The sequence below is a fragment of the Hyla sarda genome, chromosome 1, assembly GCF_029499605.1.
Source record: "Hyla sarda isolate aHylSar1 chromosome 1, aHylSar1.hap1, whole genome shotgun sequence".
In the NCBI taxonomy this organism is placed as follows: domain Eukaryota; kingdom Metazoa; phylum Chordata; class Amphibia; order Anura; family Hylidae; genus Hyla; species Hyla sarda.
The window spans coordinates 576,442,542-576,459,065 of NC_079189.1; the positions used below are offsets into that span (position 1 = coordinate 576,442,542).

General features: G+C 42.7%; 1 protein-coding gene across 5 annotated transcripts in view; it reads right to left on the reverse strand.

The window, feature by feature from the left end:
• Nucleotides 1-16,524, reverse strand: part of NEDD4L (NEDD4 like E3 ubiquitin protein ligase) — a 365,727-nt gene that overhangs the window by 162,131 nt on the left and 187,072 nt on the right. For all 5 annotated transcript variants that reach the window (XM_056544621.1, XM_056544679.1, XM_056544640.1 and 2 more), the window contains one exon: nucleotides 11,676-11,757. In XM_056544621.1, coding sequence (XP_056400596.1) covers nucleotides 11,676-11,757 — 82 coding nt within the window. The remainder of the gene's footprint in view (nucleotides 1-11,675; nucleotides 11,758-16,524) is intronic.

Consider the following 16,524-nt stretch of genomic DNA (forward strand, 5'->3'; position numbering starts at 1 on the left):
TGTACAGAATGAGCCTAAATATTGGTCACGTGACTGCATGGTGTTCAAATCCCACTAAGGACAACATCTGCAAGGAGTTTGTATGTTCTCCCAGTGTTTGCGTGAGTGTCCTCTGGTTTCCTCTTAAAGGGGTACTCCGCTGCCCTGCTTCGAGAGGTTCAAGCGTTGGCATGTTATGAGATTTTCCATACGGACATTGCCGTGTAAACATAGCTTTAAAGGGGTACTCCGCTGCCCTGCTTCCGGAGCTCCGCTCGCCAGCGTCCGGAAGTTTATTGTTCCGAATGGACATTGCCGTGTAAACATAGCTTTAAAGGGGTACCCCGCTGCCCTGCTTCTGGAGCTCCGCTCTCCATTGTTCCGAATGGCTGTGTGCGGGCTTCTGTGTTCAGGGCCGCCCCTCGTGACGTCACGCCCGCCCCCTCAACGAAAGTCTATGGGAAGCGGGCGTGACGGCCGTTGCACCCCCTTCCCATAGACTTTCGTTGAGGGGGCGGGCGTGACGTCACGAGGGGGCGGGCGTCACGTCACGAGGGGGCGGCCCTGAACACGGAAGCCCGCACACAGCCATTCGGAACAATGGAGAGCGGAGCTCCAGAAGCAGGGCAGCGGGGTACCCCTTTAAAGCTATGTTTACATGGCAATGTCCATATGGAAAATCTCATAACATGCCAACTATTGGACCGCTGGGGAATGCGCCGTCTAATAGACATGTCTTTTCTCTTCAGACACTGGAATTTGAATTTCCGCACCAGAAGAATCAGGCACGGAAATTCTGCTACATGAACAGCGCAGCGGAATCCCATTGAATTCTGCTGCGGAATCTCAGTGCAGAATTTCAATGCGGAATTCCGCACGGAAATTCTGCCGTATGAACATAGCCTAAGGCTAGGTTCACACGGCTGAAAATCTGCCTGAAAAATTTCCAGGTGGAAATTTTGCAGACAGTTCTTGAGCTATATATGTATTAAACAAACAATACAAAAGAAATAGAAAGTTATTAAAAATGATTGACCCTCTCCTAATAAAGAATTAAATCACCCCCTGTTCCCATTGAACAAAATTTAAAAATGTAAAAAAATAAATAAGAAAATATTTGAAGTGCGTAAATGTTTGAACTTTAAAATATAATGTTACTGATCCTGTAACGTTTACAAAGTAAACATTAAAAAAATACTTAAGTCCAAAATAGCTCATTTTTGGTTACATTACTTATGAGAATAAAAAAATGAAATAAAAAAAGTTATTAAAAAATTACATATACGAAACACAGGGAAAAGAATTGTGGGCTCAGAAAAGGGCAATTTTAAGCATACTCCTTTTCTTTCAAAAAGTTTGACTTTAAAAAATAAAAAAGTAGAACAAACAAACTAATATGGTGCTGGGGTGAGTGAAAAAAACAAACAAAAAAAAATTAAAATACTTACCTCCCCTGCAGCTCCTGTTTGTCCAGTCACCAGTTCTTTTTCTTGCTTACAAGATAAGGACCTGCCAGATCAGCCAATCACTGGCCAAGAGTGGACACTGCTGTAGCATGTGACTGGCTGAGTCGGCAGGTCTTGCATCAAGTGCAAGTCTTGGAAGCAGGAAGAAGTGAGAAGACCAGGGGACCGGACGGATGGTAGGTAGGTATAAGTTTTTTTTTTTTTTCTATAATGTTTTTTTCTATTATCCCCCCCAACCCAATCAACATGTACATTTTGTGGTGTCCCAGCACAAGTAGCTGTGGTAGCCCTTGGGGGGATATAATACAGTGGGGGTGTTGCTTAGGTATATGAGGGGTTAATTTAACCCCTGTCACTCGTGACACCAGGGTGAGGGTTCATACGCCTAGGTAAATCTTCGGCCTATCGCCACCCTTCCTAAAAACGATAGGTGCGTGATTAAATGAATGAAGGTCCACAATAGGGATGAACTTGAACTTGCATAAACTTTACTGAAGTACTTACGGTACATCCAATTAACAGCAACAGTCTTAATAATACAGTCTCTATACAGCTCAACAATGATTGACAGATGCTGCGGAGCATTGACTTACCCAAGGGTTAATAGAATTAGGAGTTGTGCAGAGATCCGTCCGGATTTAGGGGTCTATTTAGGTCCGGTGATCCCGTGAAGTTAACAGGGATTAAGACAACTCACAGTTCTGTATGGATGGCCGTTGCCGCAAGGCTTGGGCCTGGTCACTGCTGAACATAGCTGCGCAGATCCTTCTCTATCAGCAGCCCACGAGGAAAAGAGAGCTTAATGGCCGCTGCTCCCTTATATGGGCAAGGGCAGGGCCGTTTTGGATTGGTCCGTGTCAGCTGTCACTCACCGTTACAATGCATGGTGGGAGAACACGTCACTGGGACCTCCAAAGGTCCTAAAGCAAAACCATAGAGTTTTACCCGATCACATGACCCGCAGATCCTGTTACGCTACAAGCAGGTAGATAATTCAATATATAAACTTTCTATACTTATTACTGTATAAATATCAGATAGAACTATTATATATATCTAGTGGCTAAGTGAGAGGTGACAAGGGGAAAACTAGAAAAGAGGGACCCTGACGTCCTAGGGACTCTGACTATGGGGACCTCTACACAGGTAACGTATAAAATACGGTACCAGGACACCACATAGCTGTCCCTTGGTTTCAGACTGACTTGGGCAGCCTGTCAGCACAGAGTGTTGGGCCCACTGAGGTTCTTTAGTATAGCAATTATGTGAATAAGTGAAACAAGAGTAATATATTTTCTTTAAATTAATTTGTTATTGTTCCATGTATGATGTAACTGTGCCTTTAAAATTGTGAGCAGTGAACCCCATGTGAGCCAATGAGACCCCAAAAGTCCTGTCTGTATAGTGAGGTACAGGGAAGGAGTTAGTCAGTCTCTAGTGAGTTAGTACACAGTCCACCTCAGTGTGTGCCCCTGAGCCACAGCTAAGCTCAGGTGTGCGGAGTCGTGTGCCCTAAGCTGAGGCCTACTTCAGTTTATTCCTGGTCATCCTACTCGCAGGAGGATTACATGGCCCTGCAGGTTAGTCTACAGTGCCTTGGAAGGACTCTAGCTACCAGAACCTCAAATTCTACAATTCAGTCTGGTGAAAAGCACCAGAAGTCTCAGAATGGCAACAAAGCTTGCTAGGGGTATGCTGCACCCTCACATCAGCTGTTTGTGTTATACCAACTTCACAAGCTCAGTAAAAGCATTTAACTGTAACCTGACATCGGCATGTTTATTGGATCATCGTGTCTGGCCCAGACTGCTTCCCACCTTCAGGCCGAGGATCGGATAAATGGTGCCCTGGCGTCACAAAGTGAACAAGGTACGTCTACCAACACCCAGTGGCCACCACAATTTTATCAAACACTGGATAACCCCCTTTAAAAGGGACTATGTCTGATTGATGCCGCTCCCATCTCTGGGGCCAGTGATCATCTCCAGAATGGTGTCCTCTGGCCATGATCCATGTCATCTTCAGGTGAAACTTGAAAAATTTTAATATCGTGCAAAGTTCATTTATTTCAGTAAAGCAACTTAAAAGGTGAAACTTATATATGAGAGACTCATTACATGCAAAGAAAGATAGTTCAAGCCATAATTTGTCATAATTGTGATGATTATGGCTTACAGCTCATGAAAACCCCAAAGCCCTTAAAGGGGTACTCCTCTGCTCAGCATTTGGAACAAATTGGCTGGGCCGGGGGCTCGTAACATCATAGCCACGCCCCCTCATGATGTCACACTCCGTCCCCTCAATGCAAGTCTACGGAAGGGGGCGTGACAGCAGTCACGCCGCCTCCCATAGACTTGCATTGAGGGGGCGGAGTGTGACGTCATGAGGGGGCAGGGTTATGACGTCACAAGCTCCCAGCCCGGCCAGTTTGTTCCAAATGCTGAGCAGTGGAGTACCCCTTTAAGTCCAGGGTCAACGCATTTTGGAGCACTTCATGCTTCCGTTCCTTTTAAGTTGCATTAATGAAATACAATGGACTTTTGCGCAATATTAAAATTTTTCGAGTTTCACCGGTAGATATAGTAGACAAGTGCCTCTGCATCAACTTTTATGGTTACAGGAAATGGCTGAGCAAGAAAGTGTTCTGGAGAAGTGATTATGGTAGGAATGCCCCTTTAATAACCCCAATATCTACACAGGATGCGGCACCAGAGAGCTAAAGAATTCAGACACACTTCCAGGTTACCAAGATGCCAAGCAGTAAAACACAATACCGAGAAGCACAAGTGGACAAATAATATAAAGGATTTGAGTGGCAAAAAGCATTCCTGCATCCGTGCCAGGAGGCGGCCAGCCTGATAACAGGGCACTATTTTTAAGAGGTTGCACTTTTGTTCACCGCGCTCATTCCGACCCGTCCTGTCTGCAGTATGCTGATATCTATATGAATAAATCCTGATCGCAGTATAACAAATTGTTCTGAAACTTTCTGTGGTGTCCCGGTACCGTATTGCATCCAGTACCTAGTGTAGAGGTCCCCAAAGTCAGAGTAACTACGTTCAGGTAGGGTTCCTCAGGTGGGACAGCCCCTAGTCACCTCTCCTTAAGTCTAACTTGAATATTAATAAATGTACATATTTGATAATTATAGCTATATTCTATAGAAATGTATAGTACTTACCTTGTTCAGCGTTGCAGGACCTTCGGTCATGTGACCATGCTAGTAACCTCTATGGTATGTTGCAGGACCTTAGGAGGTCCTTGGGTCACGTGTTACCCACAAATCTCTATAATGGTGATTGACATCCGTTTGGACCAATTAGCATTAGTCCAGCCCCTGCCCATATAAGGGAGCTGCGTCCAATTAACGTTGTCTTGGGTTGCTGCTCTTGTGGATGCCGGACTAACAGGACGGTGCTACGCAACTTTCAAAGACACGCTAGGCCTCAAAACCTACGGCCTCAGCAGAACCAAAATCGTGAGTTTAAACCTCATTCTTGCTAGCGTGACTACTGGACCGCAACTAATTCCCCTAAATCCAGTAGAACAACGCAATAGACTAAAAGACTCTTAAAGCTAAAGTCCCAACCATTGTCAATCTCCAAAGGAAGCTGTTTTTATGATAAGAGACTGTTGTGTTAATGAAGTGTACAGAAAATCTTCAGTAAAGTTAACGCTGTTTACAGAAGCTTTCCGGTTGTGGACAATCCATTATTATTATCTATCTCAAACCTATTATCAGCTACCTCCCTATCGTTCCTGAGAAGGGCGGCGGTAGGAAAAGCTTTATTTGAGGAGCCCTCACCCTGGCGTCACGAATAGCAAGGGTTAACAAGCACCCTTTAATACCCGCACAGCTACACTCACCATACCCTACACCCCCCCCCAGGCTATCACATTTCTAACACACTTTTTGTAGCAACTTCTTTTCTGTGAATCAGTGCTTCCCAACCAGTGTGCCTCCAGCTGTTGCAAAACTACAACTCCCGGCATGCCCGGACAGTCTTTGGCTGAAGTAGTTCTGTTTAGCAAAAGTGAGTGCAGACTTGAAGGTGAGGAGTGCATGTTAGTGCCCCTCATCTCTCCCTGTATCACAGTCATTAGTGTCCCCTCATCTCCCGTGTCACAGTCCTTAGTGTCCTCTCATCACCTGTGTCACAGTTATTAGTGTCCCCTCATCTCTCCATGTGTCACAGTCATTATTGTCCCCTAATCTCTCCATCTTTCAGTCATTCATTAGTGTCCCCTCATCCCACCCTTTTTCACAGTCACTAGTGACCCCTTTATTTCTTGCTGTGTCAGTCATTAGTGACCCTTATGTTTTGTTATCATTAATGTACCCTTATTTCTCCTCATGTGTTACAATCATTATTGTCCCCTCATCTCTCCATGTGTCACTGTCATTATTGTCCTCTCATCTCTCCATGTGTCACTGTCATTATTGTCCTCTCATCTCTACCTGTGTCATTCATTAGTGTCCCCTCATCCCACCCTTTTCACAGTCATTAGTTTACTCTTCATTTCTCCGTGTCAGTCATTAGTGTCCCCTTCATCTCTCCGTGTTACTGTCATTAGTGTCCCCTCATCTCTCCCTGTGTTACTGTCATTAGTGACCCCTTCATTTCTTCCTGTGTCAGTCATTAGTGACCCTTATGTTTTGTTATCATTAATGTCCCCTTATTTCTCCTCATGTGTTACAATCATTATTGTCCCCTCATCTCTCCATGAGTCACTGTCATTGTTGTCCCCTCATCTCTCCATGTGTCACTGTCATTATTGCCCCCTCATCTCTCCATGTGTCACTGTCATTATCTTCCTCTCATCTCTACCTGTGTCATTCAGTAGTGTCCCCTCATCCCACCCTTTTCACAGTCATTAGTGACCCTCATGTTTTGTTATCATTAATGTCCCTTTATTTCTCCTCATGTGTTACAATCATTAGTGTCCCCTCATCTCCTCTCAAGTCTCCTGATCATTATTGTCCCCTCATATACTTCGATATTCCATGAGCAGCAGATGTCTGTGGCCCCTGAGGTCATGCTACACACTAAGTACAGAGAGTGACGACCGAGGCTGCGGATTGGCTGCGGCTGTCACGACCTGTACTCCTGAGTGTATAGCATCACCGTGGAGGCTGCAGATTGGCTGCAGTGGTCACCTGACGTCCTCTGCTTGTGTAACACTGTAGCGCCGATCGGAGGAAGAAGGGAATCAGTGCAGGAACAGAGGAGGAGATAAGTAAAACAGTTCTTGGAAAGGGCTGACAAAAACCTAGACATCACAACAAAATTATGTTCCTAGCACCTGGGATTTGTCAAGTCCTGACCTAGACCAATGTGCCTCCAGCTGTTGCAAAACTGCACCTCCCAGTATGCCTGGTTAGATGCTGGAGGCTGTAGTTTTGCAACAGCTGGGGGGACACTGGTTGGGAAACAATGGCCTAAACCAGTGGTCTTCAACCTGCGGACCTCCAGATGTTACAAAACTACAACTCCCAGCATGCCCGGACAGCCGTTGGCTGTCCGGGCATGCTGGGAGTTGTAGTTTTGCAACAGCTGGAGGTCCGCAAGTTGGAGACCACTGGCCTAAACTGTATGTACTGTATACAGTTAATAAATCTGAAAATATAGGCATGCCACTATACACTGACAGCAAGCAGAGGTCTCTCATAAGTGGCAAAGAATAGAAACAAAAAGGTATACTAATAAGCTGCAGAACTTTTCATTACGCGAATATAAAACTTTATTTGCATTAAACCAGAAAACCCCTTTTACCTTAGAGCAAGGTCGGCGCCAACCGGTTCAACCAGTCCAAGCCTCGGCCGAGGGAAGCGATAACAAGCCACCGCAGCACAGAGAAATAATAACAATAAAACCTTCTCAGAATAACCCTAGAGGTGGGGAACAAGTGCCGTACTATGACCAAGGCCCCCTCACCCCTCACAGATGATATTCTGGCTGTGACCAGAACCAACCCCAGCAGCTGGTATAGGCTGGAAACCCAGACACAATGCAGGGAGGGCACTTATTGGCTCAATGGGCATATTAAAGGGGTATTCCAGGAAAAAACTTTATATATATATATTTATCTCTATCAACTGGCTCCAGAAAGTAAAACAGATTTGTAAATTACTTCTATTAAAAAATCTTAAACCTTTCAATAATTATCAGCTGCTGAAGTTAAGTTGTTGTTTTCTGTCTGGCAACAGTGCTCTCTGCTGACATCTCTGTCTCGGGAAGTGCACAGAGTAGAAGAGGCTTGCTATGGGGATTTGCTTCTAAACTGGGCAATTCCCGAGACACGTGTCATCAGAGAGCACTCAGACAGAAAAGAACAACTCAACTTCATCAGCTCATAAGTACTGAAAGGATTAAGATTTTTTTAATAGAAGTAATTTACAAATCTGTTTAACTTTCTGGAGCCAGTTGATATATATATATATATATATATATATATATATATATAAAGTTTTTTTCCTGGAATGCCCCCTTTTAGTGTAGAACAACAAAAAGGCCTTGAATACAAAAATCCCTATTCTTCTCACATATGACACGTGTCTGTACACAGCATCGCCACCTATAGGTTGATAAGGACCAATTTATGAAAAATAAAAAATAAAGTTAAAAATAAAAAGTGTGTATTGTGATGTTCTGCAGCAACTGAAGTGTGAAATATGATTTCTACAGCAGCTGAGATGTGTATTATGGGGTTTTGCAGTAGCTAAGGTGTGTATTATAATCTGTAGAAGGTGAGGTGTGCTAAGTTCTGCAGCAGCTGTGTGTTATGAGGCTCTGCAGCAGCTGCAGTGTGTATTCAGAGGTTCTTCTGCATCTAATTTGGGTATTATGAGATTCCACAGAAGCTGAGGTGTGTATTTTGAGGTTCTGCAGCTGCTGAGGTGTGTATTATGCAGCAGCTGAGGTGTGTATTATGCAGCAGCTGAGGTGTGTATGGTGATGTTCTGCAGCGGCTGAGGTGTGTATTCTGTTGTTTTGCAGCAGAGGTATTTAATCATGTCCTGTTGTAGCAAGGTAAGGTATTCCATAATATACAATGAATATTCTAGAGCAGTGGTCTTCAACCTGCAGACCTCCAGACCACTGTGGTGTCCAGGTACAGGACATGGTCCTGTTCCTGCCTTAAAGGGGTACTTCGGCGCTAAGACAGCTCATCCCCCTATCCAAAGGATAGGGGATTAGATGTCTGATTGTGGGGATCCCTAGGCTTGCACTAGGGGGCGGAGTGTGACGTCACACTGGGGCGGGGCCGTGACGTCACAATGCTCCGGCCCCCGTGAATCGCCAGTCATCAGACCCGGAGCGAACATGCTCCGGGGACTGATTATAACGGGGTGTTGCGTGCAAGATCACGGGGGTCCCCAGCGGCGGGACCCCCGCGATCAGGCATCTTATCCCCTATCCTTTGGATAGGGAATAAGATGTCTTAGCGCCGGACTATCCCTTTAAGTCTCCTCAGGAAGAGTCCCTGCAGTCCATAGGGCTCTCCTGCAGGGATCACCCCATTGCTCACCTCATATAAATGCATTGTAAATGTATTGTGTATATTGTTCATTGTATATAAAGTTGTACAAATGTATAGGACCTTCCTGGGTCATGTGATGTACCCAGAGTTCCCTGGGTACAGGACCTACAGGCTTTGCAACCAATGGGCTTTAGTCCAGCCCCCTAGTATATAAGGGGCTGTAGTCTCTAAATTCACTCTCTTGGTTCCTGCTCTTCATCCTGTACACTACAGCAGCATATACTACTCAATTCATCTCATCTAGGCCAAAGCCTAAGGAACCTGCAGCCCCTTCAAAACGTGAGTTACCAAGCTCTATCTACAATTCTAGTGACTACTACTCAACTCAAGTATACAATTAGTAGCACAGTGGCCTGCACAAATCTCAATACTACAAGTCCCAGCAAAGCCTGTTCCATAAGAAGTTTAATAACTAAAAGTTCCAGTTAATTCATAATTGCTGCTGTGGACATTCCTTTATTGCCTGCCGTTTTTGGGCCGGTTGTTGGCAGGGCCTTCTACAGAAAACAATTTCACCCTGGCGTCACGACAAATCAGGGGTTAATAACACCTTGCCCCACAGGGTTACACCCCAGCTCACCACATAGCAAAACTACAACTCCCAGCATGCCCGGACAGCCGTTGGCTGTCCGGGCATGCTGGGAGTTGTAGTTTTGCAACATCTGGAGGTCCGCAGGTTGGAGACCACTGTTCTAGAGACTTCACCTGCTAGTGTAACAAAGACACAGTGGTGATACATTGAGTGTGCGCTTTGTTGGCCTTCAATTTGTATAGCGCTCAGAGTTCAGGATATTGTTAAGAAAAAAGACACAGCTGATTTTCAAGATGCGTACACTAGGACCACTGGGTCTCAAGGACCATAGCGATTTTAGCCTCTGCTAGTGATGATGAGTATTTCCATTTAAAGGGGTATTCCAGGAAAAAACTTTTTTATATATACCAACTGGCTCCAGAAAGTTAAACAGATTTGTAAATTACTTAATTACTATTAAAAAAATCTTAATCCTTTCAGTACTTATGAGCTTCTGAAGTTAAGGTTGTTCTTTTTTGTCTAAGTGCTCTCAGATGACACCTGTCTTGGGAAACGCCCAGTTTAGAAGAGGTTTGCTATGGGGATTTGCTTCTAAACTGGGCATTTCCTGAGACAGGTGTCATCAGAGAGGACTTAGACAGAAAAGAACAACCTTAACTTCAGAAGCACATAAGTACTGAAAGGATTAAGATTTTTTAATAGAAGTAATTTACAAATCTGTTTAACTTTCTGGAGCCAGTTGATATATAAAAACGTTTTTTTTCCTGGAATACCCCTTTTATCTTTCCTCTTTTCATTATTTTTGTTATAGGTGGCACTGCAGTTGTATGCGCAAAGTAGCTGTCACTTTCCTCTATATTCTCACACCCCGCACCCCTTTTTAAACAGAATTACAATAAAGTTTTAAAGTTTTATCTTCAAAGATGGTGAGTGCCGCTTTTCTAACATTCCTTCTATATTTTGTCACTGCAATGTCATACCTTGCCTTTAGCCGATTAGTAGAGATGAGCGAACTTACAGTAAATTCGATTCGTCACGAACTTCTCCGCTTGGCAGTTGATGACTTTTCCTGTATAAATTAGTTCAGCTTTCCGGTGCTCCCGTGGGCTGGAAAAGGTGGATACAGTCCTAGGAGACTCTTTCCTAGGACTGTATCCACCTTTTCCAGCCCACCGGAGCACCTGAAGGCTGAACTAATTTACGCAGGAAAAGTAATCAACTGCCGAGCCGAGAAGTTTGTGACGAATCGAATTTACTGTAAGTTCGCTCATCTCTACTGATTAGTATTAGTCACAGTTTTTGTAGGTTTGTAGCTAATTCTATGTACATTTTATTTGATGGAGGTGGGGATAGGATACTCTACGGCCTATGAGGAAGCAAAGTGAGCCCCTAAAAGGCCAGCACTGTTTTCCCTATGACCGTTTGATCGCAATAAAATAATATTTTTAATGTTCCTATGGGGAGTGCTACGTATAACTTTCTATGTGGATACAATGGCGATTTAGGCCAATAAATAGTCGGTTGACTCTGGAGATGGGATTAAAGGGGTACTCCCGCGGATTTTATTTATTTATTTTTTTACTCAACTGGTGCCAGAAAGTTAAACAGATTTGTAAATTACTTCTATTAAAAAATCTTAATCCTTCCAGTACTTATTGGCTGCTGACTACTACACAGAGGAAATTATTTTCTTTTTGGAACACAGAGCTCTCTGCTGACGACATGGCCACAGTGCTCTCTGCTGACATCTCTGTCCATTTTAGGAACTGTCCAGAGCAGGAGAAAATCCCCATAGAAAACATATGCTGCTCTGGACAGTACCTAAAATGGACAGAGATGTCAGCAGAGAGCACTGTGGTCATGATGTCAGCAGAGAGCTCTGTGTTCCAAAAAGAAAAGAATTTCCTCTGTAGTATTCAGCAGCTAATAAGAACTGGAAGGATTGGGATTTTTTAATAAAAGTAATTTACAAATCTGTTTAAACTTTCTGGCACCAGTTGATAAAAAATATATATATAGGGGCCGGCTAGAATACAGGAGCGCCCGGTTTTTCCATCTCCCAGCCAGATCCAGTCCCCGAATGTGATGAACGTAGTGTGAACGCAGCCTTACATTTATCATCAGGTTATATGACCCATTATACTCTTACTGCTTACCTTCTTTATGGTTTTAGTTTGCACCAATGCGAGATCTCGGTTTTCATCGGCAACGTACAGGGACAGTTTCACATAAGGGTCACTGCAAAATAAAAGCAGAAAAGGAACTTTAAAAGGTAAATGTAACCTGGGAGACAAGTTCTCTCCTGACCAAACTTCTAAAAGACAACCTCAAAAATAAGAAAGCCAATGCCTTCTATTGTACTCTACACCTCTCCACCAGAAATCCTGAAGGGGATGGTCCCACCAGATATTTAAGGCAGAGGTGTTGGGGTAGGGGTGCTAGAACATTTTACGGGAAAATGATGAGAAAGACCTGCTAAGAAAAAAGCAACTTACAGATGAAAGATGAAAAGTATACAGCGTTATATATTGTTTATGCAATGCCACCCTATAAGGGCTCAAATAATACAACATAGAAGGGGTTAATACTACCTCCCCACAAGGCACTCAATATGACTGCATGACCTACTGTGCGGAAATACTACCTCCCCACAGTTCCCAAACATTACTACGCCACAATGGACACATCATACCCCTACACTGGACACACAATACCCCTACACTAGACACACAATACCCCTACACTAGACACACAATACCCCTACACTAGACACACAATACCCCTACACTGGACACACAATACCCCTACACTGGACACACAATACCCCTACACTAGACACACAATACCCCTACACTAGACACACAATACCCCTACACTAGACACACAATACCCCTACACTAGACACACAATACCCCTACACTAGACACACAATACCCCTACACTAGACACACAATACCCCTACACTAGACACACAATACCCCTACACTAGACACATAAAACCCTACACTAGACACATAAAACCCTACACTAGACACACAATACCCCTACACTAGACACACAATACCCCTACACTAGACACACAATACCCCTACACTAGACACATAATACCCCTACACTAGACACATAAAACCCTACACTAGACACACAATACCCCTACACTAGACACATAATACCCCTACACTAGACACATAATACCCCTACACTAGACACACAATACCCCTACACTAGACACACAATACCCCTACACTAGACACATAATACCCCTACACTAGACACATAAAACCCTACACTAGACACACAATACCCCTACACTAGACACATAATACCCCTACACTAGACACATAATACCCCTACACTAGACACACAATACCCCTACACTAGACACACAATACCCCTACACTAGACACATAAAACCCTACACTAGACACATAAAACCCTACACTAGACACACAATACCCCTACACTAGACACACAATACCCCTACACTAGACACATAATACCCCTACACTAGACACATAAAACCCTACACTAGACACACAATACCCCTACACTAGACACACAATACCCCTACACTAGACACATAAAACCCTACACTAGACACATAAAACCCTACACTAGACACACAATACCCCTACACTAGACACACAATACCCCTACACTAGACACACAATACCCCTACACTAGACACACAATACCCCTACACTAGACACATAATACCCCTACACTAGACACATAAAACCCTACACTAGACACACAATACCCCTACACTAGACACATAATACCCCTACACTAGACACATAATACCCCTACACTAGACACACAATACCCCTACACTAGACACACAATACCCCTACACTAGACACACAATACCCCTACACTAGACACACAATACCCCTACACTAGACACACAATACCCCTACACTAGACACATAATACCCCTACACTAGACACACAATACCCCTACACTAGACACACAATACCCCTACACTAGACACACAATACTCCTACACTAGACACACAATACCCTACACTAGACACATAATACCCCTACACTAGACACATAATAACCCTACTGTGCTGAAATACTAAAACCCTAAGTGTCGCGCCAACCATAGAAGCAGGGTTTGCAACATGGCAGGAAGTAGGGCACATCTGGGGATTTGGGGACAAATGACCCTGACCCTTAAAGGGGACCTCTCATCAAATAAACTTTTGATATATTTTAGATTAATGAATGTTGAATAACTTTCCAATAGCATGTTAATGAAAAATATGCTTCTTTCTATTGTATTTTTCCCGATCAGTCCTGTCAGCAAGCATTTCTGACTCATGCTGGAGTCCTAAACACTCAGAGCTGCCAGCCTGCTTTGTTCACAGCCAAACAGGCTGTGAACAAAGCAGGCTGGCAGCTCTGAGTGTTCTCCTTTGTGAACAAAGCAGACTGGCAGCTCGTAGTGTTTAGGACTCCAGCATGAGTCTGAAATGCTTGCTGCCAGGACTGGTAGGGAGACCCCTAGTGGTCATTTCTTCAAAGTGGAAAATTAAATAGAAAGAAGCATATTTTTTAATAACATGCAATTGTAAAGTTATTCTGCATACATTAATCTATACTATATCAAAAGTTTTTTTGATGAGAGGTACCCTTTAATGATCTTTAAGCTATGTGTACGTCCTTAAGAAGGTGGCTCCATCCTGCCCCTTTAACCAGGGCTCCTGGTTCAGGCAGCATTTTTGTATGATGCTGCCTGTATCAGGAGTTTAAAGAGAAGGAACAGCAGGGAGCAGAGTGCTGGTAGCTGCAGGGGAACAATGGAGAGGCATTGATTTTTATTTTCCCCATGGAGCAGTATGGGAGCCTAATAAATATATGGGTGGAAATTTTGGGGTCTACTACTATAAGTGGGGGTACAGTATAAGGGCCTAATATTACATGCAAGCCGTATGAGGGCCTTATACTGTATGGGGGGCTTACTACTATATGGGGGCAGTATGGAGCCTAATAATATATGGGACAGTGTGGGGGCATAACTTCTATATAGGGGCACAGGAGGCGGCCTAACCAATATATGGGGGCACATAGTGAGCACTATTACTGTGTGGGGCAATACACATTGGAAGTTTGAATAGATTTGGGAATGGTGCTGGACAAAGGAGCCTAAAATGTTTGTCTGGCAGATTCTGGGGAGACAAGTATTGGCCTAAAGAAGTAAAGGAAAAGTGAACAACCCCGATCAGAGACGACGTCACTTTAGAGTCACTGGATTTAATTATAATCACTTATACTGTATCTCCTGGGGCCCGTGGCACTCCAGTTATGCCCCTGAACACTTTCCGTGGACAACTTTTTTTTTTTTTTTTTTAATCAACTGGTGCCAGAAAGTTACACAGATTACACTTCTATTAAAAAAATCTTAATCCTTCCAGTACTTTTTAGGGGCTGTATACTAAAGAGAAATCCAAAAAAGAAATTAATTTCCTCTGATGTCATGACCACAGTGCTCTCTGCTGTCCATTTTAGGAACTGTCCAGAGCAGGAAAAAATCCCCATAGCAAACATATGCTGCTCTGAACAGTTCCTAAAATGGACAGCAGAGGTCAGCAGAGAGCACTGTGGTCATTTCTTTTTTTGGATTTTTCTTTAGTATACAGCCCCTAAAAAGTACTGGAAGGATTAAGATTTTTTTTTATAGAAGTGATTTACAAATCAGTTTAACTTTCTGGCACGAGTTGATTTAATAAAAAATAAAAAATAAAGTGTTCCACTGGAGTATCCCTTTAAATACTACCCTCGGTCTGATGTTGCTACCATTCTGTGCACAAAGAACACTATCCTTCAGTAATCAAATAATACTACAATAATACAGAATGAGCAACACACAACATCCAGACTACACGATCCACCTCGTATCCAGTTTAGACAATCTTTTGTGAGTTCAAGCTACATTTTACCTGAACTGGTACAATGTAGCAAACTATCAGCACGGTAGAGAGACTTATTCCACTACTGTATTAGCTCGTACACCCACAACCTCTGAATCACCATATGTACTGCATGCTTCTATTCACAGACCGAAAGCAGTGATCTTGAACATTTTTAGCAATTGAAGCCCAATGTATATGATAGGAAGTCATAAAACATTTTATTCTACAATGATTCCGCTTTATTTACAGGGACACACAATAGTAAATCTGTGGCCCCCGATGTTTGTAGTGTATATAGGCTATATATATGTGTTTGTAGTGTATATAGGCTATATATATGTGTTTGTAGTGTATATAGGCTATATATGTATGTAGTGTATATATGTGCTATATATGTTTGTAGCGTATATAGGCTATATATGTTTGTAGCATATATAGGCTATATATATGTTTGTAGCGTATATAGGCTATATATATGTTTGTAGCGTATATAGGCTATATATATGTTTGTAGCGTATATAGGCTATATATGTTTGTAGCGTATATAGGCTATATATATGTTTGTAGCGTATATAGGCTATATATATGTTTGTAGCGTATATAGGCTATATATATGTTTGTAGCGTATATAGGCTATATATGTTTGTAGTGTATATAGGCTATATATGTATATGTTTGTAGTGTATATAGGCTATATATATGTTTGTAGCGTATATAGGCTATATATATGTTTGTAGCGTATATAGGCTATATATATGTTTGTAGCGTATATAGGCTATATATATATGTTTGTAGTGTATATAGGCTATATATATATGTTTGTAGTGTATATAGGCTATATATATATATATATATATATATATATATATATGTTTGTAGTGTATATAGGCTATATATATATGTTTGTAGCGTATATAGGCTATATATGTTTGTAGTGTATATAGGCTATATATATATGTTTGTAGCGTATATAGGCTATATATATGTTTGTAGCGTATATAGGCTATATATATGTTTGTAGCGTATATAGGCTATATATATGTTTGTAGCGTATATAGGCTATATATATGTTTGTAGCGTATA